Source organism: Engraulis encrasicolus, chromosome 18 (assembly GCF_034702125.1).
Source record: "Engraulis encrasicolus isolate BLACKSEA-1 chromosome 18, IST_EnEncr_1.0, whole genome shotgun sequence".
NCBI classification, from domain to species: Eukaryota; Metazoa; Chordata; class Actinopteri; order Clupeiformes; family Engraulidae; genus Engraulis; species Engraulis encrasicolus.
This window is the reverse complement of record NC_085874.1, coordinates 52258599-52280643: the sequence shown is the minus strand read 5'-3', so window position 1 is coordinate 52280643 and position 22045 is coordinate 52258599. Positions and strand designations below refer to the sequence as shown.

Genomic DNA, 22045 nt, shown 5'->3' with positions numbered 1-22045 from the left:
TTGAAAACGAAGCATTTTTTAACTTTGCAAGTGAAAGCACAATTTATTAGGAAGCGCTTTCTGATGGCTGCGATCATTTATTATTTCCTAGGCACGTAGTAGCCACTCCCGCGTCACCTAAAAAGGGGCGTGCTGGCCTGCGGAGCTTGAGAGCAATGCATTATGGGGATTGTTGTCAGCTCATTTTCTGCCTTTCCTCGGTTAATAAGGCACCAAATTAGAAATGCTACCATTCTACTATATGACCCACTTTCAATACATATTCATGTCTCCACCGGTGGAATGCCACTTTAAAACTATCAATAGTGGGTGCATTTTGCTGCCGCACTAGTGACTCGTATGTGCATGTATGCGTGTGTGTACGTATGTGCTAGTGACTTGGTGTGTGTGTGTGTGCTGGTGTGTGTGTGTGTGTGGGGTCAGCGATGGTTAGTGTAAGAATCGTGTTCTTGTTAGAATCGAAACAATCTTGTGAGAATCGTGTTCACAGGTCTAAGGATCAAACGCAGAGGCAGAGATTTGTCAATAATGGTCAAAGTTTACTGAGGATACTCAGCTCAACAATATAAAAATACAGCTATACAGTTGTATCATCAGAAGAACGCTGTTCTTCCCTCCCAGAGTCTATAAAGTAGTTTTGTTACACCTTTCTTGTCAATTTTGATTGCTTGTCCTGATCGGGTGATCCTGATAGAAGTTACAGAGTACCTTCAGAGACTTTTGTGATACATTTGTAACATACCTTAACAATGGCTTAGTGTGTCTGAACGTAATGAATTGAGGAACTCTGGAGCTCTGTAAACATGTTTTATTTAAATAAAACATGTTTACAGAGCTCCAGAGTTCCTCATTTCATCTATCCTCGACACCATATGCAGGCCATCGATTCGCATGATCAGAACTAAATCATTCTTGCATACAACAGGTCTTTATAGTAAGCATATTACAGACACACACAGTTCTCATATCTAATCTATCGTTGGTGTGTGTGTGTGTGTGTGCAAGCAGCCAGTCTTTCCATCTTTTACTGAAGACTCAGAGTTCTCTTCCTTCCTCCAGTGTCCGCCATCCTTTATCTAAGCAGTTACTGCACGCACGCACGTACTCCACCGGCATAGTTGCCTACCTTCTTCAGCATCACAGACATTCACTTAGGCTACGTGCCCACGACAACGGTCTAAGTCATAAACGCAGAAGTGCTTTTTTTTCTCCACAATTTATCTGCGTGCCCACGGGCGTTTGAGGGTGGATATCTGTCTAATACTACCCATGGACACACATAGCAACGCTCATATCTATAGGATATTCAGAGTGAATATTACATTATATTCCTTCCAGGTGCGTGTGCTAAGAAAAAACATGTGCACTCGTTCCAACGGCGACGACAGGTTGGACCGCTTTCAAGATCTTCACTTTGGCAAGCGTTTGTGTTTTCTGCGTTTTGAGCTTAAGAACACGCCGTGGGCATGATAGGCACATCTGTGGAAATGTTCTACATTTACCTCTATCATTATCGTTGTCGTGGGCACGTAGCCTCACTTACACATGTACCTATGTACATAATGACACCAGAGATGGCTATACACAAATACAGATGAATCATGACATAGATAAATAAACTGCCATGCATGCCTTAAGTCACTTATTCACAAATCTGTCATAATGACAATAACAGCTTTTTATTCTATCCCATTCACACATACATACTTCACAGGACACTTTGCTATCCCATAAATGTGTCTTGTATAGAAAGAAAGCATAAGAGAGAGTGAAATCGTAATCTAAATGAAAAATAAAAACACAGCAAAGCAGCCATGAGCCTGTCCCTACACATTCTACATTCTACACCCTACAAATTTCCGCAGTTGCATGTCATTGGTTACAGTGATGGTTACAAATAAAACAAAAACTACGCCTGATATTTTTCAGTTATTCCATGTAAAAAGTCTGAAAGTTTTTCAAACATTTGTTAGGTATGTATTCGCAAATGTCTTGTTCATGCACAATTAAGGATTTATTACCAATATAACCTTACTAAGGACCAGTAAGCCTATATTTCTCTTCATTAGTAAGTAGTAAGTGTCAGAATACAATATGTAGGCCTATAAGCTCCCGACACACAGTGTGAACAAACCCTGAACAGTGTGAAAACAGATGTGGAATAAGGGTCCCTATTCTAAAGCGAGGCATTGTTCAGCACGGATGGCTTAGGGCCCCCGCACTACCTAGGAGCACTACTAGCAGGAATAAGATGAGAAGCCCAATAGCCATGGGGCTGCTGCTCGCCATCTGCCCGGCGTTGCACTGCGCCTTCAGCTTGTCCAGCTCCCTCTAGGCATCTCCCAGCTGCTGCTTGGCATCTCCCAGTTTCTGCTTGGCATCTTCCCGTGCTTGCTGGGCATTTCCCAGCTGCGTCTTCAGCTTCTCCAGGGTCGACTTGGCATTTCTCAGCTCCCATGTGGCATCTCGAAACTGCGTCTTCAGCTTGTCCCCCTCTTGCTTGACATCTGCCAAGACCCACTTGGTATCGCTCAGCTGAATCTTCAGCTTGTCCCGTTCCTCCAAGGCATTTCCCAGCTCGTTCTTGGCATCTCCCAGCTGCTTTGTGGCATCTCCGAGTTGTGACTTCAGGCTGTCCCCCTCTTGCTTGAAATCTGCCAAGACCCACTTGGTATCGCTCAGCTGAATCTTCAGCTTGTCCCGTTCCTCCAAGGCATTTCCCAGCTCGTTCTTGGCATCTCCCAGCTGCTTTGTGGCATCTCCGAGTTGTGACTTCAGGCTGTCCCGCTCCAGCTTGGCATCTCCCAGCATCCACTTGGCATCTTCCAGTTGCGTCTTCAGCTTGTCCCGCTCTTGCTTGGCATCTCCCAGCTCTTTCTCCAAGTCCTCTCGTTTCTTTTGCTCTTCGGCACGAATCTTTTCCTCCTGTTCTTGCATCAGAGAGTCAACTGTGAAGAAAAAGGACAAAAAGACAAGTCACGTGCACATGCAGTACACAAACACAAGCACCAGGTGGCACCATTAGACACTGTGGGCCACCTGACAATCATCAATATAGGGCTGTAACAACATTGGATCGAACAGTCACGATACTGTATCGTCATGTAAGGAGGCAGTATCATGATTCACTCTTTCAAAGTTTTGTAATCCATCAGTTCAGAAAACAACAATAAGATATAATGAGATAGTGCTTCCAAGCTTCTAATGAGATCGTGGGGTGTATTGACCCGTAGGTAAAAAATCATGATACAAACCAAATTGTGACTTGAGAGTATTGTTACAGCCCTAACCTCTACCTATCGACAGTTAACAAGTAAAGAAAATGTATTGGATGAGAAATTGAGAAAGCATGCCCAATACGCACTAAGGGGCATCCGGATACTTTGCTTGTGAATGTGCGTTACGCCCCTTTTTGCGGGAAAATGAACCGAACGTCCATGCTTCAGCCACAGCTGTTTGGCTATATTATTTGAACCGCCGGCTTACACAATACGTTTTCGGCATGTTGAGCGTGAACAACGCTAGTCTACTATTACTAGGCATGGTAAGATTCACTGATGCGCATCAGAGAACCGAAACGACTTGTTGCGATGCAGTTGCATCGATTTGCAAACGTCTGCATTGGTAAAAAACGCAAACAAACACGAGATGCATTGTATCTGAACTGCCCCCATCGATACGAACTGAACCATATCTATCTCTCATAACTTTAGACTACTTCTGTGTTCTGTTGTCGTGCGCGGCCCACTGCCTGGCTCAGATTGAGCCCGCCTTTCGTCTTGTGCAAAGAGGCGGGACCAAAGCAAACCGCATGTTTGCTTTGAATCAAAGCAGAACGCAACCAGTGTTGGCAATTCCTGGGTTGCAGTTACGTCAGCATCCCCCATCACGGGAGCACGCAAAATTGAAATGGTGAGCGACCTGGGATTGGAGCCGTTGAAACCCATTCAAAAATACATTTTTTCAAACAGCCACAGAAAATGTTGAGTTAGACCTAAAGACACATTTGTTTAAAAGCTGAGAACCTCAGCTTTCCAGGCCCGTAGTGGACCCTTTTCTCAGTCCGGGAATTTAATTCAAATTCAGGCCACTCTGATCCGGAGGACAAAATGCTCGCCTCCCTCTTAGCATCTGACTTCCCAATCGCCTAGGCCTATTATTAATTGTAACAATTAAATTAAATGTAGGCCTAACGATTTCAATTAACTATTAAAAAGTAATGTAGGCTAAAAGGCGAATGTAGGCTGTAAACAGTGGTTGCCTGTTTCATTTGGTCTTATTTTGATGCATTTTCAGCAATTAGGCCTAGTTCATCTTAAATCCTGCTGCCCGTTTCCACTGTTGTCCTGGGCTCCATGCCTACTGCATTCTGCATACAGCCTATCCTTTCATTCACTTAGGCCTATTTGTTTACTTATTTAATTGTGGCTTTGTTAAATCATCTACACGTTTTACCCTACATATATCATGGTTTTCTTCTGTAGACTATGCCATATTTTATAGGCCTATCATCATAAACATCTATTTTGACTAACTCTCTTCCTCTACCTGGCCGTACTCCTGCCCTCATCTGGATCATCTGCTGCGCTGATGTTAGAAAGCATTCCATAGGCTAAAGAAGACATTTCATCTTGAGTTGATGTTTGCGCACCTGTGGAAATGCTGCACGTGCACGCTATAACAGCGAGACGAAATAGGCTAATTGCAGAGCAAGGCGGCGACTTTGAAACTGTCTATCAAAAACGGCAAATGTAAGGATTCCGTTCGTTGAGGAAGGATACACACTGCAAGCACAGGATGTAGGGCGAACGTGTCTGCATGTAGGCTATTCATGGCATTGCAACTTGAAAATAGAATAGATTCCCGAGGTCGTGTAGGGTCTCGGATCACATTACAATGAATGGTCATTCGCTGAGGGATTTCACGATGCTGATTCCGCGGATAGAACGTACAAACTCTCCAGTAATACATTTTTAGAAAGACAACTAAACTGTCCCCGTGCGCCCAAACCAAGAGCAATATTGGTATGCATCACTTATAAATGATTTAAACTGCATGTTTGACGTGCATTTAATAACAAATAGCCTATTTAACAACAAATGTAATACCCCCTGTTTAATATAGGCTATCCATTGCGTTAATAGCTGATAGTGCGCGCCGGTGGTAATGCAAGGCAATGCGTGATGAAGCGTTTGGCAACTCTCTTCATCAAATGGAATGTAGCCTAATGTAAAGCAACACGTTTTCGGTTCTTCTATGAAAATAGGAATACACTTCAACCATAGCATAGGCCATAAAGCCTACATTGTGACATTTTAAAAGCTGACAGTAAGTTGACAGTTGAACATCGCCACGTTATAGCCTATTTGCATAGGCTAGAGTCTAATATGTCTATTGCGTCAACCTGTGCATGGGTTTATAAAGCAAGCGTTTGGGAATCTGTTAATCAAAATGGTTAACTGGCATGTAAAGCAACAAGTTTTCGGTTCTTCAACGGAAATAGGAATGCACTTTAAAGCATAGATAATCCTATAGCCTACATTGTGATATTTTTAAAAGTTGACAGTAAGTTGACAGTTGTGACAGTTACAAAGGCTCGCCACGTTATATGATAAAATGCACAATTAGGCCAATTATCTATATCTCTTTCAGTAACCTACCAGCTTGTCTTGGTCAGTTAATTTGACACATTGCTGCCACCGCCTTTCTTTTTTTTATTTTAGCACTCTTTCTGCTTTCCATCACTGACGCTCTGTTTCGCGCCAGTGAGATTTAAAAAGACGAGTTTTGGGCCAAACTATCTGAAACACGTGGGAGGGTCGGGGGGAATTATGCTGCTTACATGGTAGTAGAACCACAGATTTTCTAGGAAGGGGCTCTGGACCTATTTAATCCACTATGATGCAGCTGGCAGTTGCAACTTAATTTATATTAATGTAAGAATAAGACACAAGAAGTGACACAAAAAAAGATAAAATTAGTTGTCGCAGTGGGCCACGTCGATGGTTTGGGCCGGGAAAACTCCCGATCACTTTAATGTCCACCCCGGCATTGCAGCTTTCCATACATGAAAACGGCATGCTTCTACCAATCCGAAGCAGGATTACTTTGGCCAAAGATAGCGTTTTGTTTCTCTGGAAGAGAGACTGGATAATACTCTTAGAATCTCTGACGAAGCGGTTTATGTTTGTGTTATTTAACTCGTTTTTGTGTTTTTTTGGATGAATTTCGAATCTTGGCATTCTAATGGGTCCGTGTACCATTCGTTCTTTTGTTTTTCGATTCAAAACCAAATAACAAAAAACGAAAAAACGGCTGGTTATTTCATTATTTCGTTTTAGTGAAAAACGAAAAAACAAATTTTGACCTGTATTTCCACATTTTATTTTCTACTTCATTTCAAAATAACGCCAATGAAAAAAAGGTTCACGTGCTATTTTTATTTTTTGATATTTTCATTTCTCGGCCGTATGTACCCCGGAAGTTATAGCCTACAAGCTGACCTTGATGGTTAAAATCATAACTAAATCCATACTGGATGTTGTCAGAAGAGGTGTTTTGAAACATATATGTGAAATTCACAGTCTAAAGCAAATCCAAACGACAATATTTTTTATGAAAATGTATCAGAAAAGCTTTCATGTCCTTCTACATGGCCTGACGCGCCTTGCCTGCGTGGACGGGCGCCCTCTGTCCATGGTGCTGAAATCGCGGCACCAAAGATTATTTTAATTCTAACGTCTCTGGCGGCATTATGTGTGAAGCACGTTACAGTTTCATGAGTGAATACGTACAGACAGTCTACAAAAGACCAAACAATACAACCAAACAATACTGTTGTACCCTTAGCCGACATAAGGCTCTCACATGCACGTCACAAAACAATAATCCACGCGGCGGGACTATTTTGATTATATTCCTTCCAAAAAATGCCAAAATGACACAAAACTCAGTAATTTGCATTGTCCGTAATTATACCAAACTAAAACAAAAGTATACACGTAGAAGATAGTCCACGTTACAAAACTTCAACAAAAATGCGAGCCATAGCCTATCACAAATGAAAGCCGTCCAAAATGCTGGTTTACAGTAAAATAAATGGAGGCAATTACCACAAAATCAATAGCATCAGTTTTACACTGGAAAATGAAATATGAGCTAAAACTTCACCCCCTCTCATCAGTACAGTAGGTTACATTTCTGAGTAGCTCTAGGTGCGATCATTCTCTCTGGCATTTGCAGCTGGTGCAGCCCTTGTATTGCACTGCGAGCTGTCCACGTGTGTGGTGCTAGGTGAAATGTGCACTGGCAGCACTCATCGTTGAGTTTGGGAGATGTCTTTAGTGGGAGTATTTGAATGTGTAAAAACACGTTGAACACAGTTAGCTTTGGGAAGAATAGCCTTGCGCCCTATTTGTAAGCCTATGCGTTTTGTTTCACCGTCGTACGTGCATCAGCACATTACACTTGCCAAAATAACATTGATGTGGTGCTGACATTTTACTGAAGCCTAATATCTCAACCAAATCGGGAGTAAATTGAATTATATTAAAGTCTCTCAACATGGCTTGCCATTCCATGAGGGATAAGGAGAATGCAGCTCACACACGCGGTGCGTTCCTTTGATAGATGCCTGCTGTGTTAAGTGCTGCGCACGCATTGTGTAGGTTTAGAAAAATGACAGTGATAAACATATCCAGGTCAAAATTACTAACAGAAAAAGAGGGACAATGACAAAGGGAATGAATTCGCCAGGAAGACCGATTTTATTTGGCAAACTAGAGACTTTCTAGGGTTCATGACAAAATAATGCTTGGCATTAGATCTGATGGCTAGTGGGGAAAACGTCAGAGGGCAATTATTTCCGAGAGTCCAACAACAACACAATGTCAAAATGTCATGGTGGACGCGACCACCTGCCACCAAAAGTCAGCTCCTTTCGGTTCCTAGAAAACAGATGCCTTAAAAAAATAATAATAATCCAGATCCCATTCGGCTACTATAGGCTATCTCCACATTGTTCCATAAGACAGCTTCGCTGATAAGCCTAGCTAATAGCTGTAGTAAGCCCACAAGACACCAAAACAGTGTTCGGTGGTCGTTGTCTATTACAAAACTGTTAATAAAACCTTCTTCAGGTAGCCAAGGCCTACGACATTTAAAACTATGTCAGTCGTGCGCGCTGTCAAATGAGAGCCACGAGAGACGCGGTGGAGCGCAACATCGTCCTGTGTTTCGCAACATCGCCAACGGCAGGGGCAAACGCTATGTACTTCCGGGGCACATAAGGCTGAGAAATGAAAATATCAAAAATAAAAAATAGCACGTTGGCTTTTTTTCATTGGCGTTGTTTTGAAATTAAGTTCAAAATAAATTTTGGAAATTCAGATCGATATTTGTTTTTTCGTTTGTCACTAAAACGAAATTATGAAATAACCAGCCGTTTTTTCTTTTTTTGTTATTTGGTTCTGAATCGAAAAACAAAAGAACGAATGGTACACAGACCCTAATGGACTGTCTATGTTATTTTCATAATGTGTGCTTCACGTTAGCCTAGCCTAGCCCAGACTAGCCTACTTTAGCAAATCCCAGACGGCATTACTGTTAACACAATTACTTCCATGTCGCGTAAAAACTAGGGGTGGGCAAACTTGAAAATCTTTAATCACATTAACTCAATGACTTTCTGTGATTAATGGTGATTCATCGCATAGCGCGCAGAACATAAATATGAATTCAAAAGCCACTTCAAAAGCGCCAATATATTTGAAAATGTCAGATTACCAAATCACTGATTACTCTGTAATTATCATATATCACAGACGACCACAGAAAGAAATGGAATCGTTGCTGTTTTTTTTAACAGACTATCTACATTGACATTTTCTAAGATGAAGTAGACCAATCATAATCATAATTTGCTATAGGCTACTGTAACCTGTGTAATAGGCCTATATCTATCTTTCAAAATAGAAATGGGCCTATTTGCGAATCTAGGCCTACATATCAGTTATAAGTTATAAAGCATGCCCATAACTAATGAAACACATTATTTTAGAGGAGAAGGTTTTTCTTGCATACAATTAGGCTATTTAAGATTAGAGTATCACCATTATTGCATACAATTATTAAACTAGGCTATTTAGATTGAACTGAAGCTGAAATATTAGAAACTCAAATTAGGATAGTCCACATGGGCCAACAAGAAACAAAACTTGTCACTTGAAATGAATTAGGCAAGCAGGCGTGTGTCTGAAATGTAAAAAGAAAAATGGTGCATAAAGCGAAACATGTTAGGGATACAGCTCTTATGAGTACGTACGAATAGCGAATATGTCACCATCTCTCATTGATCTTCATTGCTTTTCATTGTGTTGCTTTCCATGATTACAATGACTCTAAACATACACCTAAGGCCAAAGTCTTTTTTTTTTTGAAGAGGTGAGAGTGATTCAGTGATTAAGTATGACACCCGATCTGAGTATTTGAAGTGTTTTGAAGTGACTTATCTGCTCATTTTCACAGTATGTTCGATAGGCGATAAAACTTTTGTCATGTGAAAATCTGCCCTGTCTGTGTTCATTAAAGGGTCAATCTTTCTTTGGTGCATGAAATTTATATTTGTACTAGGGGTGGGCATACATTATTTTTTTAAATCTAGATTAATCTCACTGTAATTATGAAATTAATCTAGATTAATCTATATCAAAATGGCTCATTCAGAATAGGCACGCTAGCGAAATAATGCCGAAAAAAAACCCTTGGGGTTTCTTAAGACAGATGGCACATTAGACCAGAGCTCATCTCTTTTTTCCAAAATGCATCTCATCTTCAAAAAAATGGTCATGTCGATACTTGGTGATGAAAAAAAATCACTGCAATATTTGTAAAGTGTGTCGAATATGTTAGGAAGGATAGGCCTACTGACATTTCAAAATGAACAGCGCTATAAGTTGTAGAGGCAAATTGGCCTACAGATAAATCTATCAAACATTTAGGCTATTTAAACAAAATGACCTCAACAATTCAGCATTTCTAATGTGCAGAGAGAGAGAGAGAGAGAGAGAAAGAGAGACAGAATCTGCCACTGACTGTTAAAAAGAGCGGCAGCTCCTTTAAGAGAGGGAGGAGCTCTTTGCGCAGAAGAAACAACAGCCCACAGCAGCTCCAGGCTACTGGATTTCTAGAACCTAGGCCTACAGCACTGATTTGGCCTAAACCTGACAATTCTCAGAGTTAGAATGCCAGAGGAGTTACAACTCGAAATGAATTCAGTTTGCAATAAAAATCAAGCGCGACAACCGCGAGGTTTATTACCGTCTGTTGTATCTCACTGAGTCGCAAATGCGTGATCGCAACACAATTACACAAACATTCAGCGAGAGTAGATATTGACAGTTTCTGTTTGACAATCTTCAAAATGCATATCACACGGAATGTTTTGCAATTATGGCATAGGCAAGATTTCTGGAAGTTGTTTATGTGTTCCGTGCAATGCGTGAGGAAATGTTGGCTATGTCGGGCTGGTAGGCTACTCACACAATGTCTCTCTATGCTTCACCTCAAACAATAACGTCTCTTTAGTCTACCACTTATGAAAAAGCACTCAAACAATACCTACCACGGCAGAAAGATTAATGTTTTCAGCATGCAAACGCTGTTCATAGTTAGGCCTGCTGATAGCAACAGGTGGGGAGGAGAAGCGACTGGAGCGCAGTCTGAAAGCGTCTTGACAATCAAGCGCTATGGTGACGCGCATACCCAAACTCTAAACCCATATTTTGAGTATAGATTAACGTGCGATATTTTCTTTATCGCGCGACAAGAGTCTCACATTATCGCAGCACGTTAACGCCGATAACGGCCCACCATTAATTTGTACATACATTTTCATTCGGTAGGGTTGTAGCTTTCATACGTGTGACTTCTGAAGCCAAGTGATTAATTGAAAGACAGGTTATTAGCTGTTATTCCAACCAGATGGATAGGCGACAAAACTTTTGGAGACGGCTGTAAAGTCCTCTGAATCCCCTTCCATAAATCAGTAATGGTTTGATCTTAGGCCATACGAATAACATCACGTGATGTCATAACCTCTTTGGCAGGATATAAGAAGACTTTTTGGTAAGTTTTGAGCGCCATCCTTCCATAATTTAATCCATTCTTTTTCATGCTCTCATAGCGGGAAAATTGCCTGTCAACTGTGCTATCAACATATTCATAAGAATATTAATTAGAAATCACATGTAGGAAAACACAGATAAAGCATACAAATACATGAATTGATTAAGGAGTTGTGGTGGAACATCTGAGGTCCTCAGTTAGCACAACACCTTAAAAATGGCTGAAATGTCAAGCCGTGTTACCGTCAATGGTGTCACGCATCAGCTATGACAGTTGAGGAGGAGTATGTTTTTGCCAATTTATCTCCATATTGACAGACAAACAAACAAAATAATTTGTGTTCTAGGGAGATGGGTTTGTCTACTCTGTTTTGTCTCCTAAAAAAGTGCCGACTTGTTCCCCTGCACTGTTGACCGTAACACAGTTGAGTAACACGGTTGACTGTTTTGAAAGTGGTTTTGTGCTATTGATCCCTTATGTGTTGGACAAATCCTATAAACAGACACTAGGGATTATCTCTGGAGAGGGAAGTCTTGTGTAAGGAGGGTGACTAAATTCAAATCAGACGTTACAGGGATTTATAAGGAAAAATGTGTCAGTCTGTATCACAGTGAATCATAAAATCCTACTTATGAAGCTCAACAATCACATTTTCTATATCAGTTGCACAGATTAATGACAACATTATTGCTAAGGGACATAAGCACTTACAAACGTATGTTGTTTCAACTCTGTAGTATTTTTATATATATGTTTGAAATGACATAGTATTTGTGATTAACACTGTTGATAAAATAATCAAGCAAATGTTCGCTTTCATTAGAGTATTTATCAAATGATTTAAGATTAAGCTTGGCAATTTGTTTGTCTGGAAACTTAAATATATACACTATGGAAACATCTAGGTCATTTATTGGGGAAAAAATCATGATAATTGACATTTTGCGTTTGCCAAAAGCGCAATGGAAACGTAGAATGACTTGATCAATCTGGCCAAGGAGGCTACCACTGCCCTTGCTCTTTTCCGAGGGCTCCTAGGCTAGAATTACAACATATACTAAAAAACTCCTTGCAAAGTCAGGTACTTTTGACACTTCCGTAATGGTAAAACCCTTAACAGACACCACTAATCTCACCTTATTTTAGTCTTGTTACCAGACAGGTGGGAGATGTGCCGGCAAATGCCATATTGGCTTTACGAATTGCCCCTGTTCATTTCTATGGACTCTTTCTTAGGTGTTTCGTCTGATCCTGTATGAAGTGTCTTGTACCATATACACCACCCAATACCAATGAGAATTGTCAGTGATTGAAGTTGTAGGGGTGGTATTGCAGCTAGATGGAAATCAGAGTTAATTAAAGAATGAATGAGTTTCAAAGGAGCAACCTAAAATAACTTGACTAAAATAAGTCACAATACAGGAACAATATAAGTTGTTGTGAATTTATTTGTTAGGAAGATCATTTATTTAGAATACATGATTTAAGAGAACAATTAAAAGCAACATTAATAAGTTAGTAATTCATAAGTTAGTGTTAAGATTAATAGTTCATGTGTCAGATAAAGGATTAGATTAAAAAGAGAATGTAACTCAGTTTATTTGGGAATTTGCATAGGAAACGGACTTGAAATGGACTTCATTACCCATGGGACCTTGTGCGTGTTACGTCATACACGCTGCGCTTTCTTAAGGTCGTGCGACGACCATGCATGCTCTCTGATGATTAGTTTAAGGACGCCGACAATTCGAGCCAACCGCTCGCTGTAAATATGTTAAGTTTATTACTCTTATAAACGTTTGAAACGGAAAGACGTCTCCCTTCATTATTTTGGACATCATTAAGATTAGTCAGAACATTTTGGTGCCGAAACCCGGGAAACAGAACGAGATGCCTGACGACAATCCAGAAGAGAGACCACTGGAAGTGGAGCAAGGCGAGAGGGCGAGAAGGAAACGCCGGACCATCCGTAGCTCCACTACGAGACTGATCAACCAAATCGACGTTGAATTGCGAAAGGAAGCTGCACAGAGGGATTTCAACCGTGTACGGGAGATGTTGGCAGTATTGGCTGTAAAGGAGGAAAGTTTGTGCGAACTTGACAAGATAGTGGAGGAACACACTCCATTAGATGATGTGGAGGCGGAGACTGAACTCGCAGAAGATTACAGAGACCGTGTCTTTGAGGTAAAGGCGCGTGCTCACCGAATGATCAGCGAGACTGTAAGTAACCCTCCCCCCACTCGTCAAAGTGATGCTAGTACTGCACGTAATCAGACAATGAGACTGCCAAAGTTACAAATTGACAAATTCAATGGAGATGTAAGCTCATGGCAGGAATTTTGGAGCCAGTATGAGACTGCTATTCATAACAACAGTGCACTCTGCAAGAAAGAGAAGTTTACCTACCTGAAAACTTATCTTACTGGAACAGCTGCAAAGTCAGTAGCAGGGCTCACACTGTCAGACAGTAATTATGATGCTGCAATTGATTTACTCCAAAAAAGATTTGGAAGGAAAGATCTCATTATCAATGCTCACATGACAAAGTTACTGAATCTCACTCCTGTAAAGAAATCTTCTGACGTCACTGCATTAAGACAGCTGTATGATGAATGTGAAGTTCAAACCAGAAGCCTAGAATCATTAGGAGTGGTGTCAGACACCTATGGTGGAATGTTATGCCCAATATTGCTCCAGATGATGCCAGATGACATGGCTCTTGAATACAGCCGTCAAAGAGGTGACAATGATGAATGGAAAGTGGCCGATGTGCTTAAATTCCTCCAGACAGAGGTTCAGACTCGAGAGAGAACTGTACACATGATGAAGTCATTTAATCAAAGAGAAAACCAGTTCACAAACAAACAAAGCAGCAAATCATATTCAACTAGTGACATGAAAGTAAAGAAACCAAACATGACATCTGCAGCTGCGCTACATGTTACTGAACAGAAAGTACACAACTGCTTGTTCTGTGATAGTGCTGAACACAAATCAGAAAAATGTCAAGAAAATGATGTGCCAGCGCGCAAAGAAAAATTGAAGAAGCTAGGCAGGTGCTTTGTGTGTCTGGGGTCTAAACACATTGCCAAGTTTTGCAAGACAAAGGGGGAGTCATGTGCCACATGTGGTGGCAGGCATCATGCAGCAGTTTGTGAGAAAAATCAGGCACCCCCACCTGATGTGTCAACCAACACAGACACACTCATAACTTTCATTCCCCAAGCAGAGAAAGCAGAGAACACAGTGTTGCTACAGACTGCCAAGGCATGGGCTATAGGGCCCACAAGCAAGAAGATGGTCCGCTGCTTGCTAGATGGAGGCAGTCAGGGCAGTTTCGTGCATGAGAATGTAGTGAAGGAGCTACTGCTACCTGTTACCAGACAAGGAACGCTTACTCTTCACACATTTGGCTCCTCTACTCCAACTACGGTGAGTCGCAACATAGTGAAGCTCAGCTTGGAGAACGTGTGGGATAAGCAGCAGAAAATTGAAATAGAAGCTGTGGTGACCCCACAAGTGTGCACAGCACTGATGAAGGTTCCAGGCGAACACATACAGAAAGAAATGAAAAAAAGAGGTCTTCAGTTAGCTGACTGTGATGGAGATCATAAACCTGAACTTTCTGTGCTAATTGGCTCTGATTATTACTGGCAGATAGTAGTGGTGTCAACAATGATCGATTCGGCGATCCGAATCGATCCAGGGCATGGACGATCCAGATCCAGATCCGGCAAGTTCCAGAATCAATCCGGCAATTTTTTTAAGTTTCAATTACTTCCATGGATATTTCGGGAGCAAATGAATGTTAAATTAAATAAAAACACTTCAAAACATTGCAAGACTGATACAGACTGATACAGAAAACAGCCAATAAATTGTTGCTCAGTATCTGACTACTTGTATTTCCTCATCATGGCTGAACATTTGCTTTGCGTTCAGTAGAAATGTAATGCATTGCAATGCATTGTAGAATTGAATCGAATCTGATTGGATCTAATAGAATCGAATCGAATCGGATCTACTATCTCCCGAATCGTGATCGAATCGGATCGTGAGGGCAGTGCCAATCCACACCACTAGCAGATAGTGTCAGGCCGAGTGGAAAGACTGACCAAGAGCCTAGTGGCGCTAGAGAGCACATTTGGATGGGCAGTGCAAGGCCCAATGGCAGTGTCCAGTATGACCGAGTCTACATGCATGAACATACTGCTCAGCAACGATGCACAGATGGACAAACGACTGCATGCATTCTGGGAGATCGAGTCCTTGGGAATCACAAGTGAGAAGCCTGAGAGCCCAGAGGACGCAGAAGCATTGCAGCGGTTTGAGGAAACCTCCATTCTCAAGGATGGGCGTTACCAAGTGGAGTTGCCATGGCGACAAGAACATCCACCACTGCAAGACAACTACCGCATAGCCAAAAAGAGACTGGAGAGTTTGAAAAGAAAACTAAGCAAAGATGTCACACTGTACAGCAGATACAACGAAGTCGTGGAAGACTACCTAAAGCAAGGAATGGCTGAGGATGTGCCAAATGAGCGTGCATCGCCGCAAGACAGTCAAACCTACTACTTACCCCATCACGCTGTACTAAGGGAAGACAAGGCGACAACAAAACTGCGAGTCGTATTTGATGCTTCATCTCACGAAGAGGGAACTCCCTCACTGAACGACTGTCTCTTAACCGGGCCCAATCTGAATCCAGATCTGATGAGTGTTTTGATCAAGTTTAGACTGCATGAAGTCGCTTACATGGCAGACATCAAGAAGGCATTTCTGCAGATTTCACTCACGAAAAGAGATCGGGACGCCGTGAGATTCCTGTGGTTCACAGGTCCACCAACACCGGAGAAAGAGACGAGTCTGCGCATGCTCAGAATGACGAGGGTGGTGTTTGGAGCTTCGTCAAGCCCATTCCTACTCGCAGCTACCATTAGGAAGCATCTGAGACAGTTCGAAGCAGAACACCCAAAGGTGGTAGAAATAATCAGCAGCTCACTGTATGTCGACGACTTCATTTCAAGTTCAAGTGAGGTGACAGAGGCCTATACAGTGACAGAAACGGCCAAGAACATAATGTCAGAGGCAGGCATGGAGCTATGCAAATGGATGACGAACTCTTCTGAGCTCAAAGAAAAATGGCAGGAGAGCTCCATGGATTGCTCTGCTCATCCAGAACCACACGGGTCCATTCTGAAAGTGCTAGGCTTAGTGTGGAGACCAGCCACTGATGACTTCGTGTTCGACCTCAGAGGACTGCTAGATATCCTGAAGGAGCGAGAAAACACAAAACGAAGTGTTTTACAGTCTTCTGCTCGAATCTTGACACCATTCACAATCAGGATCAAGTGCATGTTCCAAGAGATGTGGGAAAGAGGGCTCCAGTGGGACGAGGAGCTGCCACCCTTTCTGACAAAGAAGTGGCAACAGTGGTGTTCAGAGCTCCCTCAACTGCACGAGGTGTCAATCCCACGGTGGTACAAAACGCACAGCGCACAGCAGAACCAAGAGCTAAAGCTGCATGTATTCTGTGATTCGAGCGAGAGAGCTTATAGTGCTTACCTCGAAGGAGAAACGAGGGAGGGAGAAGTGACCATAAGCCTGGTCGCATCCAAGTCCAGAGTGGCCCCGCTTAAAAGAATGACCCTGCCACGCCTGGAGCTGATGGGTACTGTGATAGCGGCCAGGTTGGGGGACACACTCATGAAAGCGCTGCAACTAGACAAGACACAACTCAGACTGTGGACAGATTCCATGATTGTTCTGCACTGGATCTGCGGCTCTGCCCACAAGTGGAAACAGTTTGTTGCGAACAGAGTCACCGAAATCCAGACTCTAACCGACCCACAGTCCTGGTCTCACTGCAAGGGGAAACGTAACCTTGCTGACCTTCCCACCAGAGGCCTAACTGTGCAGGACCTGAAGAAGAGCACATTGTGGTGGAACGGACCGCATGTTCTAATGAGAGCTGATTACTCAGAGAGTCCTCAGGAAAATGTTCAGGAAGAGGAGATTCAATCTGAACTCCGATCCAAGTACCAGGTTGTAGTACAAGCCGTTCAGCAAGAGTCAGACTTCCTAAGTCCTGTCTTAAGCCTAGAGAAGTACAGCAAACTTAAAACAGTGTTCCGAGTGACAGCCTGGATCAAGAGATTTATCACCAACACACGCTCAAGATCCAAGGTGAGCGGTGAACTGACAGCGGAAGAGCTGAATGAAGCAGAAAAATATTGGACGAAGGTGACACAGAGAGAGAGTTTCAGCTCCGAAATTGATCTGCTGATAGCAGGGAAATGCCCCAACACTGACTCCAGAATCCGAGAGTTCAAACCTTTCCTGGACGAAGACGAATTGCTTTGTGTTGGAGGGCGGCTACAGCATTCGGATCTCTCCTACAGAGAAAAACACCCCTGGATTTTGCCCAGCAAACACGAGTACACAGAGATGGTGGTGCAAAACCAACATGAGCAAATGTGCCATGCAGGTGTACTAGACACTTTAGTGCAAACTAGAGAGCAATACTGGATACTGAAGGCACGGCAGATAGTCAGGAAGGTGGTGTCTAGATGTTGGTTCTGCAGGAAATTCAAGGCAAGGCCGGGACAACAGACTACAGCACCGTTGCCAAAAGACAGAATTACGCAATCCCCACCATTCGAAGTTACTGGCGTGGACTTCGCCGGACCACTCTATGTCAAGACCCAGAGCTCAATGGGGAAGGCTTACGTAGCCCTGTTCGCATGTGCCGTGACCAGAGCGATCCATTTAGAGTTGGTGTCGGACATGTCAACTGAGCACTTCGTACTAGCTCTGAAAAGATTTGTATCCAGAAGAGGATTATGTAAAGTAATCTATTCCGATAACGCGAAGACCTTCAAAAGGGCAGATCAAGATCTGAAAGAGCTCTGGCAACGAATCAAAGATCCATCACCTGGCGGTTCATTGCTGAAAGAGCAGCCTGGTGGGGCGGATTCTGGGAGAGGCTTGTTAGATCAGTAAAAGTCATACTCAGAAAGGTGCTTGGCAAAGCTAAACTCCACTTTGAAGAGCTATGCACCATGCTGACAGAGGCTGAAGCCATCATAAACTCTAGGCCACTCACGTATGTGTCCAATGATGTGGACCAGCCAGAGCCACTGACCCCTGCCCACTTTTTGGTGGGTCAGAGACTGACTTGCTTGCCCCCAAAGTCATTCCCAGCTGAGATTAACCATCCAACAGCCAACAAGGAGGAGATGACCAAGAGGTGGCGCTACCGACAACGACTCGTGACCAACTTCTGGAATCGCTGGCAGAAGGAGTATATGCTAGACCTGAAGTCAGCCCGTCGCTGCGACACCCCACAGCCTACTTCGCTGAAGGTTGGGGACGTCGCGCTCATCGGACAAGACAACGCCCCCAGGCAGAGCTGGAAGCTGGGGAGAATCGAGGAGCTGTTTCCTGGTCGTGACGGCCTGGTGAGGTCGTGTGCAGTCCGCACCAGCACCGGGACGGTCCTGCGGAGGCCCATCCAGCTTTTATATCCTTTGGAAATAGTATAAACAGTTGTTTATGGGGGGGAGGATGTTGTGAATTTATTTGTTAGGAAGATAATTTATTTAGAATACATGATTTAAGAGAACAATTAAAAGCAACATTAATAAGTTAGTAATTCATAAGTTAGTGTTAAGAGTAATAGTTCATGTGTCAGATAAAGGATTAGATTAAAAAGAGAATGTAACTCAGTTTATTTGGGAATTTGCATAGGAAACGGACTTGAAATGGACTTCATTACCCATGGGACCTTGTGCGTGTTACGTCATACACGCTGCGCTTTCTTAAGGTCGTGCGACGACCATGCATGCTCTCTGATGATTAGTTTAAGGACGCCGACAATTCGAGCCAACCGCTCGCTGTAAATATGTTAAGTTTATTACTCTTATAAACGTTTGAAACGGAAAGACGTCTCCCTTCATTATTTTGGACATCATTAAGATTAGTCAGAACATAAGTAAATAAGTCCCAGTAATATCTAAATGAACAAATAAAACACTACAGCAATTCACTTTACCTGTACAGTGTAGTTGTGTACTGTGTACATTACAGTAAAATATTGTTAATCATTGTGGCAGAAATTTGGGATGAGATTTTACAGTTCATTACTGTAAACAGTGTAATATGTACTGTTTTTCAAGAAAAAAGTGACCATGATCACACATTTAACATGAAAAAGACCTTCAAATAGTTATACGAGATTCACTTAACTATTATTCCATTAAATGAAATAGGAAACAGTGGACTATAGAACTTTTTTTTTTTAAATAAAGCAAAATAGGGCCATTTTTTATTTTATAGGGGGCACAGCTGTTTTGGAAACCTTAGAACCATACCTAACACCCTGCCAAAAATTAGACACTTGTCACAAAGTGCACTATTTTCACGAATTCCCTCTAGACAAATAGGGGGAAAGCAGATATCATCCCGCATGAGCTCCGTTTAAGCATCCCAGGACTGAGGCCAGGTAACATGCCAAACATGCACATTGTACACCAGGGAATTTCGCTTAATTGATACTGGGAAGTTTTTCGTCCTGCTGTGGAATTTCTATTCTTCCCGCGTCACATTTCCACTTGTGTAAATTTACGATCAACAGATTCATTACAAAGCACGTCAAGAGCTGTCACGCAAACTTTGAGCTGTCAGAGAGGCATTCATATGTGTAAATGACTCTGGCCTGCTAAACTGTGAGTGGATTTAATGAGTAGGCCTAATATTAAATTACATAAACATTGACATTAATTAATATAGGGCTACCCCTTGTGGAAAAAAATATTTCAGTAATAGCCTATTTATTTATTTCTATTTTATATCAAATATATTAACTTATGTTATATAATATAATATAATATAATATAATATAATATAATATAATATAATATAATATACATGGGTATGGGCCCCGGGACACTGCGCACTGGAAAAATTGGACCTCAACGTCAAAAAAGTTAAGAATCCCTGTTGTACTCAAGAACAAACTCGAGAATTCAGAGTTACTGACCTCTGTTGACCTTGTCTCTTTGCCAGATAGTGATGCCCAGTAGGATGAGGGAGATGAGGAAGAGGACCCCAATCACAATCTTCTTCCATTTCCCTTTGAGAGAAACAAGAGAAAGACATTTCAGCACAGATGTGTAATCTAGTATAGTATACCACATCTTGCTCAGATGTAAATAGGTAAAGAACATCTTGATACATTGTAACCTAGTATAGTATGTATCTTAGTCAGAGTATCCGAAGATACTCAGGGGGGTCGGTCACGTATAAGAATTACATATACATATACAATGTTCGAACTCTAAAAGCTTCCATCAGGTTTGCAAAAAATCGTTTCCTTAAAAATTGAACAATAACTGAACTGGAAGAAATGAAAATGATGTGACACATTTGAAAGAATGTGACCTGGCAAGTTTAATCTCTTTAGGTTATGTGTGAGGCTCATGGGGGAGAAACAGGTTTGTTGGTTCACATACTCAGCCACGACGATTATAGCATGCTAATGAAATAGGTAATGAGGGAATTCACACACAGTCAGGGCCGCTGACGGCTTCAGCTGGGCCTGGAGCCAAGACATCTGAAAGGGCCTCAAACCCAATACATACAAAATGAGGGTCCAATTCTGGGCCCCTTCTCTCCCTGGGCCCGGGGAAAGAGACCCCTTTGTCTCTCCTTAGTGGCTTAATGAGGGAATTCACACACCCAAAAATATCTGGTCTGGTCTACACCCGGGCCGGTTTTTGAGTGCTCCACGTCACAACTCATTTTGCATGAACAACATACAAACGATACAATCGTTTCGATCCCAGCGGAATCCCCCCCCACCCAAAAAAAAAAAAAAACAGTAATGCTGGAGATGACACTGGAGTCAAATTGGGAAAACTAGTGATGGGCATCCAAATCCTTTTCTCTCTCCAACATACTGCAATAAAATGCTAAAAAAAAAAAAAATACAAAAATGGCCCAGCAGTAGGTACCAGAATCATGTGAAGTGAAAGCGAATGCCCATTGTCATTGTGACACATCACAGCGCACAAGTGAACACTGTACACAACGAAATTGCACGTATGCCTCCTCACCCATGCATGTCTGCAGCACTTTGTTTTTAATATTTCTTTCTAAATGAGCACATTTCAGTCTACTACACTACCTGAATCAGAAAGAGGCGACATTTAAAGCTGAAATACTAAAATGAAAAAGAAGTAGATGTTAAGCTTGTTCATCTCACCCAATTCTAACAGTTTTTTTTAATTCTCTATTCTAGAACAACATTTTATAACATCTTGGTATTACAGATTTTTTTAAAAAAAATCCTGTCTTTGCAAAGGTCAAACATGCTCAATCCATAGATTTTCAAAATCCAGAAAGACAACTACTTGCCATGAGAGGGGACCCGGAAATGTTTGGTACCCCAAAGTTTTTTGATGGAAATGTATAGTATAGGTCCCCAGTAAATAGAAACTGCCGGATGCTAATTTGTAAATGTTGAGCAATTTTTTTTATTAGCATAATTAGCATAAATTTGCATAATCGCCTTTATGGCCTTACTAAAGGATCAGTTTGACCAATCTACGCAATCTTGGTGTGGTTTTGGGGGTTTTGGAGGATGCTGAAGTCATTTGTGACAGATCAGATGCTGATCAGATTCAAAATTACTTTTAGTGTCAAGGGTAGACACATTTTATGCCTCGATGAGCTGATTTTAGCAACGTTTTTGGGTAATTTACATACCATAAACCTGACCTATTTCAATTATTTCTACCCATGGCCCTACTATATGAAGTAGATGAGCTACATCTATTGCCAAAGACATAGAATTAACCCTCCTGTTATCCTTGGGGTCTATTTGACCCCAATCAATGTTTAACGTCTGAAAAATACG

General features: G+C 41.9%; 2 protein-coding genes across 3 annotated transcripts in view; one reads left to right on the top strand and one right to left on the bottom strand.

The window, feature by feature from the left end:
- Positions 1-22045, top strand: part of capn3b (calpain 3b) — a 117696-nt gene that overhangs the window by 23173 nt on the left and 72478 nt on the right. The window lies entirely within an intron of this gene.
- Positions 876-22045, bottom strand: part of LOC134468703 (coiled-coil domain-containing protein 186-like) — a 28743-nt gene continuing 7573 nt past the window's right edge. The window contains exons 2-3 of one of the 2 annotated variants that reach the window (XM_063222589.1): positions 20168-20260; positions 876-2948 (exon numbers count right to left, since the gene is read on the bottom strand). In XM_063222589.1, the coding sequence (XP_063078659.1) occupies positions 2332-2948; positions 20168-20260 (710 nt within the window). In that variant the 3' untranslated portion in view covers positions 876-2331. Of the gene's footprint in view, positions 2949-20167; positions 20413-22045 lie in introns of those variants that run through there. The other variant, XM_063222588.1, reaches the window with a different exon arrangement.